The sequence below is a fragment of the Equus caballus genome, chromosome 9, assembly GCF_041296265.1.
Source record: "Equus caballus isolate H_3958 breed thoroughbred chromosome 9, TB-T2T, whole genome shotgun sequence".
In the NCBI taxonomy this organism is placed as follows: Eukaryota; Metazoa; Chordata; class Mammalia; order Perissodactyla; family Equidae; genus Equus; species Equus caballus.
The window spans coordinates 25,593,687-25,612,717 of record NC_091692.1 but is presented as its reverse complement, the minus strand read 5'-3'; the positions used below and the strand labels follow the sequence as shown (position 1 = coordinate 25,612,717).

Here is a 19,031-nt window from a genome sequence, read left to right as displayed (position 1 = left end):
TATTGGCAGTTCTCTCTATAAAAGAGCCTCTTAGACTACATTTAAATGTTGCCAAAATATCTGGTCAGTTCCTTAACAAAATTAAACAATAGTGTAGCATGAGTGTGGGACATTTATTGAACATTGTTCAATATAAAGTTTTCACCACATGCACTCTGGGTGTTGTGTAGACATCATTGACATGAGTGAGTTTGTACCTATCTTACTCATACAGTGCCATCTAGCTCAGTAAAATATTTAAGTTTGATTTCACTCTCATAAGAAATGACAAATCTATACCTATTTTGACTTTTTAAATGATTAGTACCAAAAAGTTATGTTTGATTTGATTTATTATGTTTCTAAGAATCTCCATGTAAGTGTAACTCTCTTCAACATCTCTATCTTTAAGTCTAAATACATCAAAATGACTAAGTAGATTGACATACTAAAAAGTAGAAAACAAACAAACAGAATGCTGTATAAATGCAAAACTGGTTACCTTTGCAGAAGTAGTGAAGTGAAATTTTTTCCAATCAAGGTATTTTCCATGGCACAAAACTTTATGGTATGACAAGGGATTTGTGATGAAGTGTACATAGTTTCCCATTAGTTTGCAGGTAAAAACATGGCCATGTTTCCTTTGATTTGCTCTGAGGAACTCAAGAGGATTGGCACCAAATTGCAGAGCACATCCCAGGTATGGAATCAACCCATTCTCCAGAGGCGGTTCACCCATTTGTCTATAAGATACAAATATGTGATAGATGTGGAAAATTATATGTTGTTTTCTATTTATACTTGGTTTCAAAATTTTTATTACTGACTTCAATCTTCAAAACTCTACAGTTTATAGATATTTTTTTGTTGATGGGGCCCTGCTCTTTTACTAAAATAATGGGTTATATTAACCTAGTAACATGACATGTTGGTGAAAATGATTACTAAATCCATCCATCTATCCATGAATACATTCCACAAACACTTACTGAATGTCTACTATATGCCGGTCACCTTTCCTGATGGTGAGGATAAAAGGATCAACAAGACCAATGAGATTCTTGTTCTCAGTGCAGAAATGAAAGTAAATTCTAGTGTTTATATTTTTTCTAAGCGTCATTTGCCTAAATATCTCAAAATGTTTTATTTGTTTTCTTTACAGACACATACTAATGAATTACAGAGAGGACTGCAAATTAAAGTTTGCAAAATCTTCATAGTTTAAAGATATTATTTTGTAATGAGAGTTGAAGAGAAGAGTCTCAGTTGAGAAGTTAGCTTGTTATAAAATGAAATGAAGTGAGATAAGTATTGACAGGATCATCAATTGTAATACAATGCTATTTTAAATGCTTTCATTAGACAATATAAACATTTATTTTCCAACATAAAACTCTTCCTCTTGACAGAATAACATAGCATAAAATAATTATTTTTATTTTCTTAGTTCAAAGATAAGTAGCTTGATTAAAAGTAGAAACTATTAGGCCTGAATTAAAAATACATTTAAGGAAAAAAAGACTTGTAAAATATACACAGCACAGAGCAATCTACACAGTTGAAGATGTGCTGTGGGTAATTCTATCTTTTGGAGATTGATATCAGAGAATATTTACATACCCACCCCCCCTCAAATTCTCTCTGAGATCAGAAGTTAAATAAACGATGGCTATGTACCTGACTCTATTTGTATTTCTTGTATTCTTGAACGAATTATAAATAAATGACACACACAAATAAAAGGGCTGTTGCACACACTTAGCAGTTTTTCAATTCACTATGGTTGATTATCATTAATAAGAAAAAAGTAATAGAGTGATCAATGCATGCTCTGTGCTCTTGTCCAAACTTAGGCTGAGTTTATACAATGCCCCAGAACTAGCTAGAAGAGAACATTTATTTAGTCAGTGCATCTATTTAATCCACATGATAGAAAGAGACCCTTCCCACTGAAGATCCTTCTTACCACTTGTATCCCTACTAATCCAGACTTCCTCTTTATATACACATATAAACATACACAGATATCTTATAAAATTTCTGTCAATTATGTTTAACAAGGTTGTACATTTTTGCATTAACACTAGTATACCAATACTAAAAAGGAAACACTATCATTATATCTTCTGTTAGATATAATAAAAAAGATACCACTTTTAAAATTTAAACTGCTTTTTAAATTTTTAATTTAAAAAAATTAAAGAAGAAATGCTAGTGTATATAAGTATAGAAAACCAAATTTATTGTATAACAATGAAAGTAAAAGAACATTAAATGAATGAACTAAAACGCAATCTAAAGACAAAACTTTCCTTACCTTCTCCTCCTTCCAAGAATAAGCCATAAGCAGCAGCCCACTGCTATAACAATCCCCCAGATCAGAGACACGGTCAGCATTTTGCAAATGAAATGCAGAACTTCTAAGGAGGAGAATCTGCAACTAGAACGGGAAGGATGTCACGGAACAGAGATTCCAGCTAGACTTCTTATATATGGTGACAGCCTACACTTGAGTGATCAAAGCAAACAATTAACCATTTGTTCATCCTATTAAAAAAAATTAACTGGCCTTGAACTAAGTCCACAGGTATTAGAAGAGTTTCCAAAACAATCAGTGACCTGCAATACTTGATAAGTTGAAGGTCTCTCACACATATGTTGACTTAACATTCAGACCTGGGAGTGACAGCTAGTATTACAAGTTTAGTGTGTTTATACAAAGAACAAATAAATCTTTTCAGGATGAACGTATCAAATAAAGATGTAAAATATAATAATTTAAAGAAAAATAAGCATAAATTATCATCAAGCTAATGGTTTGATCTTAATAACCTTTTGAAGAAGAAATCAATTTAAATGATTTATGAGAGATACAGTGGTCAAGTTCAGAGGAAAGAGAAGTGGGTGAAAAGCTTCTGCTGCTTCATGTTTCAGTGCTTTTACTAAATCATAGATATTTTACTATATATAGTAACATTACTTACCTAACATCCGAAAGGAAGAAATATCCCACACATAAATGCATATTCCAATTAAACAGTTTATTTTAACATCAAAAGTTTATCAATCATTTTTCTAACTGAAAATGTTTATTAATTTTTCTAATTGTTAAAGTAATACAATTTCATTTCAAATAATTTAAGACTAACTGAAACATATCTTGGTAGAAAGTGAAATTAAATTCATAATTTACCTCCCATACTACTCCCCACTCAGAGCTAACAACTGTTGTTTGCTATATATCCTTCCAAACTTTATTTCTATGCACACATATATATTAATTGAGCACCTGTTCTGTGCCAAGAACTCTTCAAAGGTCTTCTGGTTACAGGCGTTAACGAGCTGGACAGATTCCCTATCTAATGGAGACTCTATTTCAGTAGAGAGACAGATAAGAAAATATGCATTATGAATAAAATAAAACAGGTGTAGAGAGCTCTGGGGGAATGAGAGCAACTTTAGAAGTGATGATCAGGGAAGGGCTCTCTGAGGAGGTGACATTTGAGATCTGAACGACAAGAAGGGATTAGCCAAGTGAAAGTCAGAAAGAGAATTCCAGGAAGAGAGAGCACCAAATGTAAAGGTCCTGAGTCAAGGATGAACTTGGTTTATCTAAGAACCAGAGAGAAGGTAAGAGAAATCGGAGCAGAGTGAGTGAGGGGAAACTTAGTTAAGACAGGTAGACAAAAAGGTAAGTTCATATATAGAGATGCTTTAGAGTAGGGAGAGAGAGATTTTGGAAGGCAACAGGTCAAAATACTATCTTCAGCTATGGAGATTGCCATGTGTTGTTAAACTGACAATTCAGCTTAAGAGTCTGGAGCTGGGGGGAAAAGCCAAGGTTGGGAATAGAAACCTCAAGTCAAAAGCCAAAAGACTTTATAAGATCACCTAGGAGATAATTTTTGTTGATAGTGCCTTGGAGTGGATTCTGACTTTTTGCAACCCTGTGTACAGCAGGGTGAAACCCTGCTCGGTTTTTTGTGCCATCCTCTCACCCTCTGGTATTATGTCAGACAATGGTACACAGCTATTCATAGGGTTTTCATGGCCACTTTTTTTGGAAGTGGGTGGCCAGGTCCTTCTTGCTAGTCTCTCTCTTAGTCTGGAAGCTCCACTGAAACGTATCCACCAGTGACCCTGCTGGTATTCAAAGTACTGCTGGCATAGCTTTCAACCTCACCACAAAATGCAGCCACCACAGTATGACAACCAACAGATGAGTGGTGTGTTTCCTGGAAATGATCCTGGGCTGTGTCAGTGAGAGCACCAAATCAACCACTAGACCACCAGGGCTGGCCAGGGAGACAATAAAGCCTGAGAAAAGAAAAGAATCCAACACAAGGCCACAGAGCATTCCATTTATTGAGGTCAGTCAGACAGCGGGAGGGCCAGGAGATGGATAAGGAAGAACTAGGAAGAAAACCAAGAGAATATGGCGTCACAGGAAGCAAGAGGAGAATGCATTTGAAGAAAGAGGACTGATTAACTATATCATACACTACTTTGAGGTCAAGTAAGATTTTGTCAACAAAGAAATGACCACTGGAATTGACAACATGGAGATAGTTGGTGAGTCACAAGTAAACACACACACAAAGATGAGGTTGTCGACACAGAATAACCAATAACCATTCTATAGATAAGAGAAATGAGGTGAGTTTTGTTATGAGCCAGAGAGAGGATTATAACCTGGGAAAGGCCTTAGAAAGTGTTCTGGAGAAGCATGGTTTTCAGTACAGTCTTATATCTTTTTAGGACAAAGAACATACATTAAATATGCCCAGGATACATTTTCATCAAAGTTTCAGAGAGGCATTCAGTTGCAAATTAGCAGGTCAACATGATCCTGATTTTGGGGTATTACAAACTAATCTGGGTATTACAAACAGGGCATTATCTATAGAGCATAGGCGGGGAGTATGCATTCCTGTCTTAAGAGAGCGCATTCTTTGCTTTAGTGGATAAGCAGAGGTAAAACGTATGTTGATAGGCCATAAGTCAGGCTTTTTAGCTCAAGCTGAGTCAGTTTTGAACCCGAATAGCTACCCCAGATACCTCAATATGTGAAAATCTCTTGTCAGGATTATATTAAAGACTTTTTTATAGATACATATAGTATTTCAAAACTGAATGTCATATTGTGGACATTTCTCATGACAATACATATATATGTATTTTATATATGTATAGGTATATATCTCTTTATTTTTATTGTGTGTATAGTCTTCTATTGACTAAATGTACTATAATTTAGTTAATTGATTGGTTTATTTCCAGTTTTTGGCTACAGAACCCATAGGTGTATTTCATGATTTTTTGCCTTCTTAAATAGGGACCACAAATCTTTTTATTTCTTTTGCATGACTTATGATCATAATTATTAATATCAATCATTGTATGGCAGGACATAGATTTCTCTATTTGTTTAGGTTTTTATAGGGCTGGGTGCACATTAAACGTATTTAGACTGACGTGCTTGTTTCTTTGAATTACTATTTCTGTCTTCTATATGACTCATTAAAAGCCAAACCTTTACATGGCCTGTCATAGCAGGATACCACAGTTAGGGAAAACACCAATCTAATATCCAAACAATTTAACCCTTTAGAGTCACCTCTCAAACAAACAAATAAAAAAAAAAACCCAAACACATAAAGGAAAGCATACATGGGACCCCTAACTATCTCTGCAACTTCCTGTGAATCTATAATGATGTCAAAATTAAAATATTTTCAGAATGACAAAGGGGAAATACATTCACAATCCCAGGAAAACTTCCTTTAGTCTTTTCTTCTCCACCCCGTCTCAGAGCACCAGCTACTCCTTTCAAACACAGCCTGGCGAGCATTTCTCTGGACGTCCCTTCCCCTGATCTGTTCTCTTTTCTCTTCACTTACTATCCCTTTTCTATACAACGAAAGCCCAGGAAACACACACATCGGTTTTCCTTAGTGGGCCGAGAGGAAAAGCAGAGGCTTGATTCTTCATATTCATATTTTTTCTTGTTACGCATGGTTTATGAGTTCCTTCTGAGGATGCCGATTCTTGCTGCTGTCCCATGTCCACAAATGGCAGCTCTCACCCCCCTAACAGGCTGCTTCTAATCGGTGGGTGGGAATTCAGATGCTTGTTACAGTTGCCAAAACTATTAATAGGCTGCAAGGAAGTATCTAGAAGATTTCCTGATGAGGTAAGTGCATACATTTTCGTGCATGGATTTTATGACATCTCAATGTGTTTAGCATGGTGCTCAGAATGTCAGGCACTAAAGAAATGCTAGCTGGAAAGTCCTTTGCTTGCTTTTGAACACTCTGCTATTTTTCCAATTGTAAAGTTTTACCCCCACACCCACTGAGCACACACTCCGTGTGTCAGACACTGCAACAACACTGGGGACCCAGCGGTGAACAAGTAGGCCGTGAGCCCTGCCCCTGTGAGGTTTCCACGGCAGCAGGGTAAGAGAAAGTGCCCTGATGCAGACAGGAGTAGCTTTAGTTGCCAGAAGGCCTCGCATGATAAACTGAGCCTATCTAAACCCTCCAACCCCTCCGGAGCCTGTCAATTTCCTCTCTCCTAGTAGAGAGTAGTGCAGAGTACACGCTTACTGATGTGTAGAGGAAGAACTTCTGGGCCTCAGAGGACATAGGGCCCAAGTCCAAGTCCAATACCCCATCCCCAGAGGTGTATACAAAACAAGGAAACTCAAACTAGAGGAACAGGAAGCAAAAAGAACAACTAAAACTATCAGCTTATGTAAACAGATAGGTGGTTTCTACTAAGACATGCAGTAAACGTAGTTTCCGTAGAACTCATACATCAGTATGATTGCTTTAAATAAAATAAACTGTGAATATGGTCAAACAATTGAATCTAACTGGTTTTTTCCTGAATTTACAAGTCAAACCCATTCTCTATGGTGAATCATAGTTGCCTCAATTAATGCAATGCTTGCATTTTCCAGGAGCGTCAAAGACTCCCATGAATCAAGATGGTACATCAGGTTCCTAATTCAGGGCAAGTCAGTGGGAGACCAAAGAGGAATGGGCTGGTGAGGGCTTATTATGATTAATTCGGGGTTCTCATAATAAGCTCTTAGGAAATACATCTATTCACATTTGAGCCATGTCTTCAATTATTTTTAGGGAAAAAAAAACTCAGTTATGTTACAGCAGATGCAGAATATCTGACTCTCAAATATAGTTTTGAATCTTAAACACATGGTGTGGAGGTTGTAAATGCTCGGTATATCTAAATGTGTCCATTGAACAATTTCATAGGAGTAGAGAATAAGAAGGCATTTATAAGTTTTATTTCAGAGAACTATAACTTTTCATTAGTTTTGATGTTTTCATTTTTTAAAAGCTTTTGACATTTATTTTCCTACTTGAATGAAATAACCAACTCAGGCAGGTATTTTAGCTGTTTTAAAGATGAGGAAATAGAGGCGTGAAGGTTTAGTGGCTAATATCGCATAGCTTGAAACAGTTCAAATGGTCAATGGATTGGAAGCTGGAATTAAATCTAAGTTTGCATCTTGGCTCTGCCACCACATATATACCTTTAAACAAGATGCTGTCCTCTCCATGTCTTTGTTTTCTTATCTGTAAAATGGGAATGATTATAGTGCATGACTCATAACATAGATGTTGAGATGAAATGAGACAATGTGTGTAAATGTTTAGCCTAGGGTTTGGCACATTCTATGCTCAAAAATGTTTGTTGTAATTATTAAGTGGTAAATCCAGGGTACAACCCCAGATTTTTCTGAATTGAAGCTCAGCATTCCTCCTTTACAGCTCAGAACTTCACAAGTTCAGTGAAAACAAAGGGCACCTGATTACAGATGTGGGAAAGAGCACTGTGAGATGGACACTGGCCTCCATTTACAGATGACAATGCTGTGAAGCGCTGGCTCCAAGCCCCAGTGCAGTCCCTGTGATGCTATGCTGTATCACAGGGGGATCTCTTTTCACCCAAGTTAAAGGAAGTCCTGAGGATCTAGAATCAAAGAAGGCTAAGTGGCTGCTTTGTTTTTATGGTAAATCTCAACCTAATCTGAAGCATCTGGAGCTTAATCCAGGGAGCTCAACTGGACAGTGAAAAGAAGCAAGAGTAGTGTTTCGTTGAAATCATTGGGCCCAACCAACCCCACCAGGAGGTTAAGAGAGCTCAGGAAGAGAAGAAAGGAGCTAGCAGCCAGGGGAGAGAAAGACAGCTGAGCCTTTTTCCACCTCTCACGTATTATGAGTAGTGCTGCTATGAAAACTTATGTTCAAGTTTTTTGTGTGAATATATGTTTTAAATTTCCTTGGTATATAGCTAAGAGTGGATTTACTGGGTCATATGGTAAATCAATGATTAACTTTTTGAAGTACTGCCAAACTGGTTTCCAAACTGGCTGCACCATTTTACATTCCCACCAGCAATATACAAAGGTTTCAATTTCTCCATATCCTCGTTAACACTTATTATTGTCTGTCTGTTTTGATTATAGCCATCCAAGTGGGTGTGAAGTAATATCTCATTATAGTTTTGATTTGCATTTCCCTTATAACTAAGGACATTGAGCATCTTTTTCTGTGATTAATAGCCTTTTGTAAATCTTCATTGTAAAATATCTATTCAAATCCTTTGCTCGTTTTTTTTTTTTTTTTTTAAGATTTTATTTTTTTCCTTTTTCTCCCCAAAGCCCCCCGGTACATAGTTGTGTATTCTTCGTTGTGGGTTCTTCTAGTTGAGGCATGTGGGACGCTGCCTCAGCGTGGTCTGATGAGCAGTGCCATGTCCGCGCCCAGGATTCGAACTGACGAAACACTGGGCCGCCTGCAGCGGAGCGCGCAAACTTAACCACTCGGCCACGGGGCCAGCCCCCTTTGCTCGTTTTTTAACTGGGTTATTTCCTTTTTTATAGCTCAGTTGTAAGAGTTCTCTCCATATTCTGGATACTATCCCCTTATCAGGTATGATTTTCAAATATTTCCTCCCATTTCCTAGGTTGTCTTTTCACTTTCTTGATAATGTCTTTAGATGCACGAAAGTGTTTATTTTTGATGAAGTCCAATTTATCTATTTTTTATTGGTAACTTATACTTTTGGTGTTATAGCTAAGAAACATTGCCTAATCCAAGGTCATGAAGACATAACACTGATGTTTTCTCCTAAAGGTTTTATAGTTTTAGCTCTTATATTTAGGTCTTTGATCTATTTTGTGCTAATTTTTGTTTATGGTATGAGGTTAGAGGTCCAACTTTACTCTTTTGCATGTGAATATCCAGATGACCCAGCACCATTTGTGGAAAAGAACCTTCGTTCCCATTGAAAACTCTTGGCACACTTGTTGAAAACCAATTGACCCTATCTGTAAAAGGTTATTTCTGGATTCTCAATTCTATATTCTGTTGATCTATATGTCTATCCTTATTGCCAGCACCGCAAAGTGTTGGTAACTGTAGGCTTGTAGTTAGTTTTGAAATCAGGAAGTGTGAGTCCTCCCACTTTGTTATTTTTCAAGATTGTTTTGGATATTTTGGATCTCTTACATTTCAATATGATTTTTAGAAGCTTGTAAATTTCTGCAAAGAGAAAGGGAAAGCTGGGATTTCAACAGAGATTTCATTACTCTGAAGATCAATTTGGAGAGAACTGTCATTTTAACAACATTATTCTGATCCATGAACATAGGATGTCTTTCCATTTATTTAAGTCTTTTTAATTTCTCTCAGTGATGTTTTGTAGTTTGCAGTATACAAGTCTTGCACTTTTTTTTGTTAAATTTATTCCTAGGTTATTTTATTTTTATTGATGCTATTGTACAGGGAACTGTTTTCTTAATTTTATTTACAGATTATTCATTGCTAATGTTTAGAAATAAACTGATTTTTTGGATGTTTATTTTTCATTCTATAACTTTGTTGAACTTATTTATTAGCTCTAAGAGGTTTTTTTTATGGATTCTTTAGGGTTTTCAATATACAAGTTCATATCTTCTGAAAATAGAGGTAGTTTCCTTTCAAATATATATGTTTTTATTTCTTTTTCTTGCCCAACTGCCCTGGATATAACTTCCAGTACAATGTTGAAGAGAAGTGGCAAGAGCAGATGTGCATGTCTTGTTCCTGATCTTAGAGGAAAAGCTTTTAGTCTTTCATCATTAAGTATGATGTTAGCTGTGGGTTTTTCATAGATACCCTTTATCATGTTGAGGTAGTGCCTTTCTGTTTCTAGTTTTTTCAGTGTTTTTATCATGAGAGAGTGTTGGACTTCTGTTAACTACTTTTTCTGCACTATTGAGATAATCATGTGGGGTTTTTTCCTTATTGTATTAATATGTTGTATTTCATTGATTGATTTCTGTATGTTGAACCATCCTTGCATTCCTGGGATAAATCGCACTTGGTAATGGGGTAAAATGCTTTTTATATGTTGCTATATTCAGTTTGCTCATATTTTGCTGAGTGTTTTTGCATCTATATTCATAAAGAATATTGGTTTGTAGTTTATTTTACTTGCAATATTTTATCTGATTTTGGTATCAGATAAAACTGGGTCCAAAGAATAAGTTGGGAAGTGATCCTTCGTCTTCTAGTTTTTGGAGAATTTGCAAAGAATTTGTGTTATTCCCCCTTTAAATGTTTGGTAAAACTCACCAGTGAAGCTATCTGGTTCTGTGCTTTTCTTTGTAGGAATTTTTAAAAATTTCAACTTCAATATTTCCTGTTATAGATATATTCAGAATTTTTTGTTTCTTGTTGAGTCAGTTTTGATAGTTTGTTTCTTTTGGGAATGTGTCCCTTTCATCTAGGTTATGTAATTTGTTTGTACACAATTGTTCTTAGCATTCCCTTATTTATTTTTTCCTTTTTATTTCAGTAATGTTGGTAGTTATGTACCCTCTTTTACTCTTCATTTTAGTAATTTGAGTCTTTTCTCTCTGTCTCTCTCTGTTTTTGATAAGTATAGCTAACGGTGTGTCAGTTTTACTGACCTTTTCGAAGAACTAACTTTTAATTTTGTTAATTGTATCTATTATTTTCCTATTCTCAATTTCATTTATTTCTACTGTGATTTTACTTTCCTTCCTGCTGCTTGCTTTGAGTTTATCTTGCTCTTATTCTTCTAGGTTCTTAATGTGGAGGATTAGGTTATTAATTTGAGATATTTATCTTTTTTTTTAATACAGCCAGTTATAAGTTTTCCTCTAAGCACTACTTTTACTGCATTAATTTTTGGTATGTTGTGCTTTTTATTTCATTCATATCAAAGTATTTTCTACTTTCCTTCATGTTTTCTTCTTTGATCCATTGGTTATTTAGGAGTGTGTTATTTAATTTCCACATATTTGTGAATTTCCCAAATTTCTGTTATTGAATTCTAATTTGATTCCATCATGATTAAAGAATGTACATTGTATGATTCCAGTCTTTTAAATTTATTACCACTTGTTTTATGTTATAACATATACAGAGAATGTTCCATGTGTACTTGAGAAGATTTTGTATTCTGCTATCATCGTGTGGAGTGTTCTATATGTGTATATTAAGTCTAGTTTGCTTATAATATTGTTCAAGTCTTCTAGTTCCCTGTTGGTCTCCTATCTAGTTGTTTTATCTATTATTGAAAGTTAGGTATTAAAGCCTCTAACTATTATTGTTGAATTGCCTATTTCTCCCTTAAATTCCGTAAATTTTGATTTATGTATTTGGGACTCTGTTCTTAGGTGTATACATATTTATGATTATTATAATTTCTTGATGGATTGACCCTTTTATCATTCTAGAATGTCTCTAGCAATAATTTTGCCTTACATTTACTTGATTTTTCTCCTACTAATGTGCATTTTTAGAAAATATTAACTATATTCCAACCATAGCACAAACCAGAAGGTAATATGAAAATAAGTTAAATTTTGGTTAGTTTAGAGTTCATTTATTATGTTTTTCCTTAATGTGCAAATACATTTGTGCTAGAAATCTAGTTCAGTCATGTTTAAATTCAATGCTCATATCGCCCTCTAGTGGACAACCATGTATACTGACATTTCCCCTGTAGTTAAATGGAAGGAAGCAACCATAATTCTCACTGATAGAACCATGAACCCGAATCCTAGAAAGGACTGTATAACCCAACTCATAGAAACAGAGCTCAGCTCCCACCCTGCATTTTGGAGACAGGAAAACCTGGGCCTGGGGAAGTCTCCATATTGTTGTAAGCCAAGGCCCTGGTATCTACAAAACAAGACAGCAAGACCATTGAGGGGCAGGACCCTGGAAAAGCTCCCAGACCAGAGATACCAGAATTAGCCCACATGACTTTTTGTGTTTTCATACCACATGACTGAACATGGGAAACCCAGCAGTGGGTCAGATTGCCAGTCACAGCTGCTGCTTGACTCATACTGACCGTATGATTGTTTTGCCAGGCTGTGGTGCTGGATCTATATGTAATGTTTTCCCACCTCTGATTGTCTTCAAAATTTTTCCTTTAACTTTGGTTCTCAGCATTTTGACAGTGATACTTTTAGAGGGTTTTTTTCCCCATGAATCTGCAGCTTATACTCTTTCATTGACTTTGGAAAATTCTTGGCCTTCATCTCTTCAAATATTCTTCTACCTCACTCTCCTCCTCTTCTGGGACTCCAATTATGTTAGTTTGTTATTATCCAACAGTTGTTTGGGTATTTTTTTCTCTTTGTGTTTCAGTTTGTATGATTCCTATTGATTTTTTTCAAATCCACTGATTCCTTCTTCTGTAGTTTCCAGACTACTAGTAAGCTAATTGAAGAAATTCTTCAGCTCTGATCTCATGTTTACATTTCTAGCATTTCCCCTTGACTGTTTTATAGTTTTGATCTTTCTAATGAAATTACCCATTTGTTAATGTCTATTGTCCATTTATTCCACTAGATCTTTTAACATTTTAATCACAGTTATTTTAAATTCCCTGTCTGTCCATTCTAACATCTTGGTCATCTCTGAGTCTGGACTTATTGAATGCTTTATTTCTTGAAGACGGATTGATTTTTCTTACTTTTTGTAGAATCTATCTATGATGAGATTTAAACTCTCAAATTTAAATCTATGTTAAATTTAAATTTTCATTTAAATTTAAAATCTATGTGACCTAGCACGAAATAAAAACTACCATGAGAAAAGAGAGAATCTGTACTGGGGACTCTGGTTCAATAGGAAGGCTTAGATGATTCTGATCACGAGCTGAGTCTGGTTGAATATATGACTGAGGTGGAAAAGGCTTTTGAAACCAGGCCCCTAGATAAAGCAGCCAGGCTTTGGAAAAAATAATGAAGTGTGTGAGTATAAAAAAACTTTAAAAGCCACAAAATAAAATTTCAAATCTAAGACACCCTGCAGCCTCCACAGAGATTCAACAAGTAGCGATATCGCAAGAGGGATACATCTGGCTGTATGGAACTAGGTTTTGTTTGTTTGTTTTTTGACTAACAGATTTCATTTTTTAGGACAGATTTAGCTTTACCAAAATATTGAACAGAAAGTACAGACAATTTGCATATACCCCACAGTTTCCCTATTATTAACATCTTGCATTGACATGGTATATTTGTTACGATTGATGAACCAATATTGATACATTGTTGTTAATTAAAGTCCCTAGTTTACATGCGACCCACCCTTTGTGTTGTACAGTTCTATGGGTTTTGATGAACCATAGTATCATATATCTACCATTGTAGAATCATATGGAATAGTTTCACTGTCCTGGAAATCCCCTATGCTTCTGCTCCACCTGTTCACTACTCCCTCCCTAACAAACGCCTGGCAACCAGTGACCTTTTTACTGCCTTTATAGTTTTTCCTTTTCCAGAATGTCACAGAGTTGGAATCATACAGTATGTAGCCTTTTAAGATTGGCTTCTTTCACTTACAATATGCATTTAAGGTTCCTCCACATCTTTGCATGGCTCATTTCTTTTTATTGCTGTATGATATTCCATTATATAGATGTTGTGATGGTAAATTTTATCTGTCAACTTGACTGGGTCATGTGGTGCCAGATACTTGGTTGAACGTTATTCTGGGTGTGTCTGTGAGGGTGTTTCTGGATGAGATTAACATTTGAACCAACAGACTGAGTAAAGCAGATGGTCTTCCCCAACATGGGCAGATCTCACCCAATCCACTTAATGCCAGAACAAAACAGAAGGCTGAGAAAGAGAGGATTGCTCTCTTTGCCTGAGGGTCTTCAAGCTGGGACATCAGTCTTCTCTTGTCTTAGGACTCAGACTAGTACTTACATCATAAGTTCTCCTGGTTCTCAGGCCTTTGGAATGCAGATCTTGAGACTTTTCAGTCTCCATAATTGAATGAGTCAACTCTTAATAAAAAATCTCTTTACATATATAAAAATATCTCTATATACATATAAAGCAGATATTTATTTGGAAAATTAAATGTATGTGTATATTCATATTGTGTGTGTGTGTGTGTGTGTGTGTGTGTATGTACACATACATATGTGCATGACAGGTGCCATATGAGTGGAGCCATATTAAAACAGAGCCAGAGCAGCCATTTCAGAGGAATTGCATTGCACGTCTTGTTTTCTTTATGTTCCAAACTGGACCAAACTGACAACATTCCAAGAAGTCAGTAAGGACAAGAATATCCTATTTGTAAGGATTGATGAAATTGGACATTACTGATGACTGAATCGCTAATCAATCAGTGAAGTATAATTCTAGCTTTTTGACTGATGATTGAATCTCAGGCCAATCAATGAAGTACAAACCCAGCCTTATCCCATCTAGCACCATTGAGCTCTTCTCTAATACAACTCACCTCATTCTCCCTTTTTCCCATAAAAACCCTAAGCCCCACTCCTATAATCACCACACATTCGGGGCTTCTACCTGAATCCGTGTCTCCTGAATCGCAATTCTAATTGCCCAAATACATACCTGCTGTTTGAATTGTAGCGAATTTTTCCTCAGTTGACATTTGTTGGTATAGTTGGCAGGATCCAGAGCAAGTGATGCTGGGCCCCCAGCACTGCCACAGACACGTGAAAGGCACCTCCAAGAGACCCTGGTTGTCTGACATTTTCCGTGGGCGCCAGAATTCCAGCAATAAGTTTTCCTGGATCCAATCCTCCTATTTTCAACAGTAGGTTCAGACCAGATTTTATTTGGGCAGATTAGCCAGTTCTGTCCTCACTCCTTTCGAGGGGACAATTCCATCCTCACCTTAACAGGCAGAGGATTTGGGTATAAAGGCATTTCCTGGTGAGTCTTATTTTCACTTTATTCAAAGGCTATATTCTCTTACAGTTTGAAATTCAACTGTTCTTGATAACCAATGCAGACCTCTTAACTTCTCCTGTTACTCAAATGAGGGTCTTCTGACTCTGAAGATGAGACATTGCTCCTTCCAACCCTTTTTGGGCTGTTTCTAGGTGACTAGAAACCTATTGGAAGTGTCAGGACTCTGTCCATGATGTGCAGCTGTCAAAGGGCCTCCCAACAGAAGAACATACCTTGTTCCCGGGTCAGAAGGAACTTCATAATCTCACATGGAAGGTACACATGAAGGATTGGCCATCCTAGTCCCTTGAGCAACCTCACACCACTTGGTGCTCAGGAATCTCTGAGACACTTAAAAGAGAGACCAACAGCCCATTGGTGATGCTTGGGAAGTGGTCCTCGCAAGCAGCACATACCTGACCAGAACATACACCCTCCAGCCTTGGTCATCCTAGAACAGCCCTCTCTAAATTACGGGAACAACTGTTTTAGGACAACCATAAATGATCAACCTCCCTCGGGAACTCCAGCTGGTTTTATATTTAAGAACTACGGTCCTTCCTCTTGTAAATTTTTGTCCTAGCGGACTGATAGTACCAAAGATGATTTAAAATTACAGTGGTCACTTCAGGCCTCTTTTGAGCTTCCAAAACTTGTCCTTTTGTGCACTAGATTTGAGAACCATGGAACAGACAGATTAAATGCAATCTTTAATTTCTAAAGAGTCAAGCGCACCACCTTCTGGCACATCTGCTTAAAAACTGTGGTCTCAGAAGCTGTAAACATTTACAAAAAACCCCAGCGAGATCTTACTAAGCTTGTTTTGTATCTTGAAAGCTTGCCTTGGTAACCGTAGGGCTGGGAGGCAAAATAGGGTCGGACAGAAATGTGAGTTGCCCTCCATTTGTGGCCAGTTAAGGCTGGGCAGAAATGTGAGTTAAACTCCATTTGCAGCAAGGGGCCTAACAAACTGCCAGCCTCAGGGGAATTACATTGGCCATTAGAAGGAATATTCAATTAGATAAAATCATTTAGGAAGTGCACTTAAAAGCAAAGGTTTCAAAATTCCAAAATAGCCTTATTGAAAGTTTCATTGCAAAAAGGATAAAAAAAATCAACATATAAAATACCTAAATGAAAAGACGATACAAAAGTCTAGTAAGCTAGTGGCTTTACTGACACCCCCATATCTACATTTGAAGGAGGGCCCCATGTGGGACCCTCCCACAGTTAACAAGACTCTGAGAGATTTTCTGTTAAATTGCTATGTTATTCCCTTAAACAGTCAAGGGGAAACTAAAATTAAAAATTAATGGAGTTGTTTAATACTGCCAGGAATACTTACTGTTTGTCTTGGCTGAAAGCTGACAAGATATTTAACAGGATTTAATAACTTATGATGAGGAATTTGGCTAAAACGGAAGCTGATATTTGGGGCCTGATTGGAAATTTTATTTTTTTAGGCCTTCTTCCCTAAGTTAAAATAAAACTGTGTACCCAGAGGAAAAGAAGCAAATTAGAGATGATGTAGTTTGACTGGTTGATGAACTTATGATGTCATTTAAGTTACAACCCAATCTCTGAGGAACTGTGAGGAACTGTCCTTATCTTCTCAATCTTTGCGAAACAAGAAATCTGAGGCAGCTCAGATTTCACTCATTCCTTTTGAGCATCCCCCAAACCTCGCCTATTTATCTCAAAAAGCTTGTAACCTCTCTGGGAACTGTTATCTAGACCATCACCAATTCCTAAGATTGAAGGAAAAAAGAGGCAAACAGCTATGGAAGCTCCCTTGCCCAAAATCTAGCATCTTAAGTGTCTTCTCCCCAAATATTAATAGAAAAAAGCTTTAGCTATCTAAGTAGGTAAGCTTAAGTTATTCATCTGCCAGAAACGAAATTTGGATCAAACTATTCTTTCATAACTAGTGAGCTTTGTATTACTGTACCTGACACATGGCAGTAATTTTAACACACTAGCAGTGGAGTCTTTATGTATGTGTCTATATATATGTATGTTATACATATGTGAAATTTTTCTAACTCCAGATGGTATAATTTCTAAAAGAACTGTATTTAATTGGCTTAAAGTAAGCACTTATACAAATTATTTCTAAATATAATAGAAATTAACTCAAATAAATTTCAAGATCACATGATCTAGGAAAATATTTTATATTAAAGCTAACTTAAGTTTGTTGTCTTTAGAGTTATAAGCTTTAAATATAAAACTTTTGTTCTGGGGCTTGCCCAGTGGTGCAGTGGTTAAGTCTGCACATTCCACTTTGGTGGCCCAGGGTTCACCGGTTCAGATCCTGGATGTGGACCTACGCACCGCTTATCAAGCCATGCTGTGGCAGGCATCACCCATATAAAATAGAGGAAGACGGGCACGGATATTAGCTCAGGGCCAATCTTCCTCAGCAAAAAGAGGAGGATTGATGGCAGATGTTAGCTCAGGGCTAATCTTCCTCAAAAAAAAATTAATTAAAAAAAAACTTTTTTTGGGCTGGCCCAGTGGCATGGCACTTAAGTTTGCACATTCTGCTTCAGCAGCCCAGGATTTGCTGGTTCGGATCCCAGGTGCAGACATGGCACCGGTTGGCAAGCCATGCTGAGGCAGGCGTCCGACATATAAAGTAGAGGAAGATGGGCATGGACGTTAGCTCAGGGCCAGTCTTCCTCAGAAAAAAGAGGAGTATTGGTGGCAGATGTTAGCTCAGGGCTAATCTTCCTCAAAAACACAAAAACCAAAAAACTTTTGTTCTATCTAGGTTTTCCAAAAGTCAAACAAGTTCATATTATCTCTGTTAAAAAATTCAGCAGCCAAAAAAAACATTGATGGCTTATTTTGTCTAAAAATGTCTCATGAAATTTTCATGAATCATCTAATTATGAATGTTAAGAACAAATTATATAGATGTTAGTGAAATAAGAATTTTTAGGTGCAAAGATTACATTTTATAGTATGTGTACTTAAAAATAACTTCAAAACTTTTGGCAACTTCAAACCTTAGAGTTTTGCTAAGTTAAATGATAGAAATATTGAATATTTAAATCACTTTCAAATAAGATAAAATATTAGACATTAATTACTAAATATAGGTTCATCTACCTTTGGCTCTTTACTACAGAGAAACAAAATTTGGTTTATTAATAAACATGTTCTGTGCCACACTGAGAAATTTTCTATGAGAAAGCACGTTTTTAGATGGTGTTTGTAAGTCTGCCAATCCACAGAATGCTAACGTAAAAGAATAAGCGAAACATCTCTGTGTACAAGGAAAGTAAGATGTATGTTTTCAGTAAAGAAAGTATAAGGAATGGAGATATGTTTGTTTGTTTTGTTAAGAAAGTAAATTTGGGGGCTAGCTCTGTGGCCTAGTGGTTAAGTGTGGTGCACTTCACTTCAGCAGCCTGGGTTTGGTTCCTGGGCGTGGACATACACCACTTGTTAGCGGCCATGCTGTGCTGGCAAACCCACATACAAAATAGAGGAAGATTGGCATGGATGTTAGCTCAGGGCGAATCTTCCTCAAGCAAAAAGAGGAAGACTGACAACAGCTGTTAGCTCAGGGCAAACCTTCCCCAGCAAAAATAAATAAATAAATAAATAAACAAACAAATAAATAAATATATTTGCTCCAAAGTAAAATTGGTTACGGGAAAGGGGCAAGTACTTTTTTTGTCCTAAGGAGAAGCTAGGAAGGAGGGATGGCATGGGACAAATTCTGAACGGAAAAAAGAAAGTTATAGAAGGTTTGTGGAAGAGGAAC

At 36.5% G+C, this 19,031-nt stretch overlaps 1 protein-coding gene across 2 annotated transcripts in view; it reads right to left on the bottom strand.

Annotated features, from left to right (window-relative positions):
• The window catches only part of CYP7A1 (cytochrome P450 family 7 subfamily A member 1), a 54,171-nt gene that overhangs the window by 6,514 nt on the left and 28,626 nt on the right, over positions 1 to 19,031 (bottom strand). For both annotated transcript variants that reach the window (XM_023648560.2, XM_070221518.1), the window contains 2 exons: positions 2,297 to 2,419; positions 482 to 722 (listed from right to left, as the gene is read on the bottom strand). In XM_023648560.2, coding sequence (XP_023504328.1) covers positions 482 to 722; positions 2,297 to 2,376 — 321 coding nt within the window. In that variant the 5' untranslated portion in view covers positions 2,377 to 2,419. The remainder of the gene's footprint in view (positions 1 to 481; positions 723 to 2,296; positions 2,420 to 19,031) is intronic.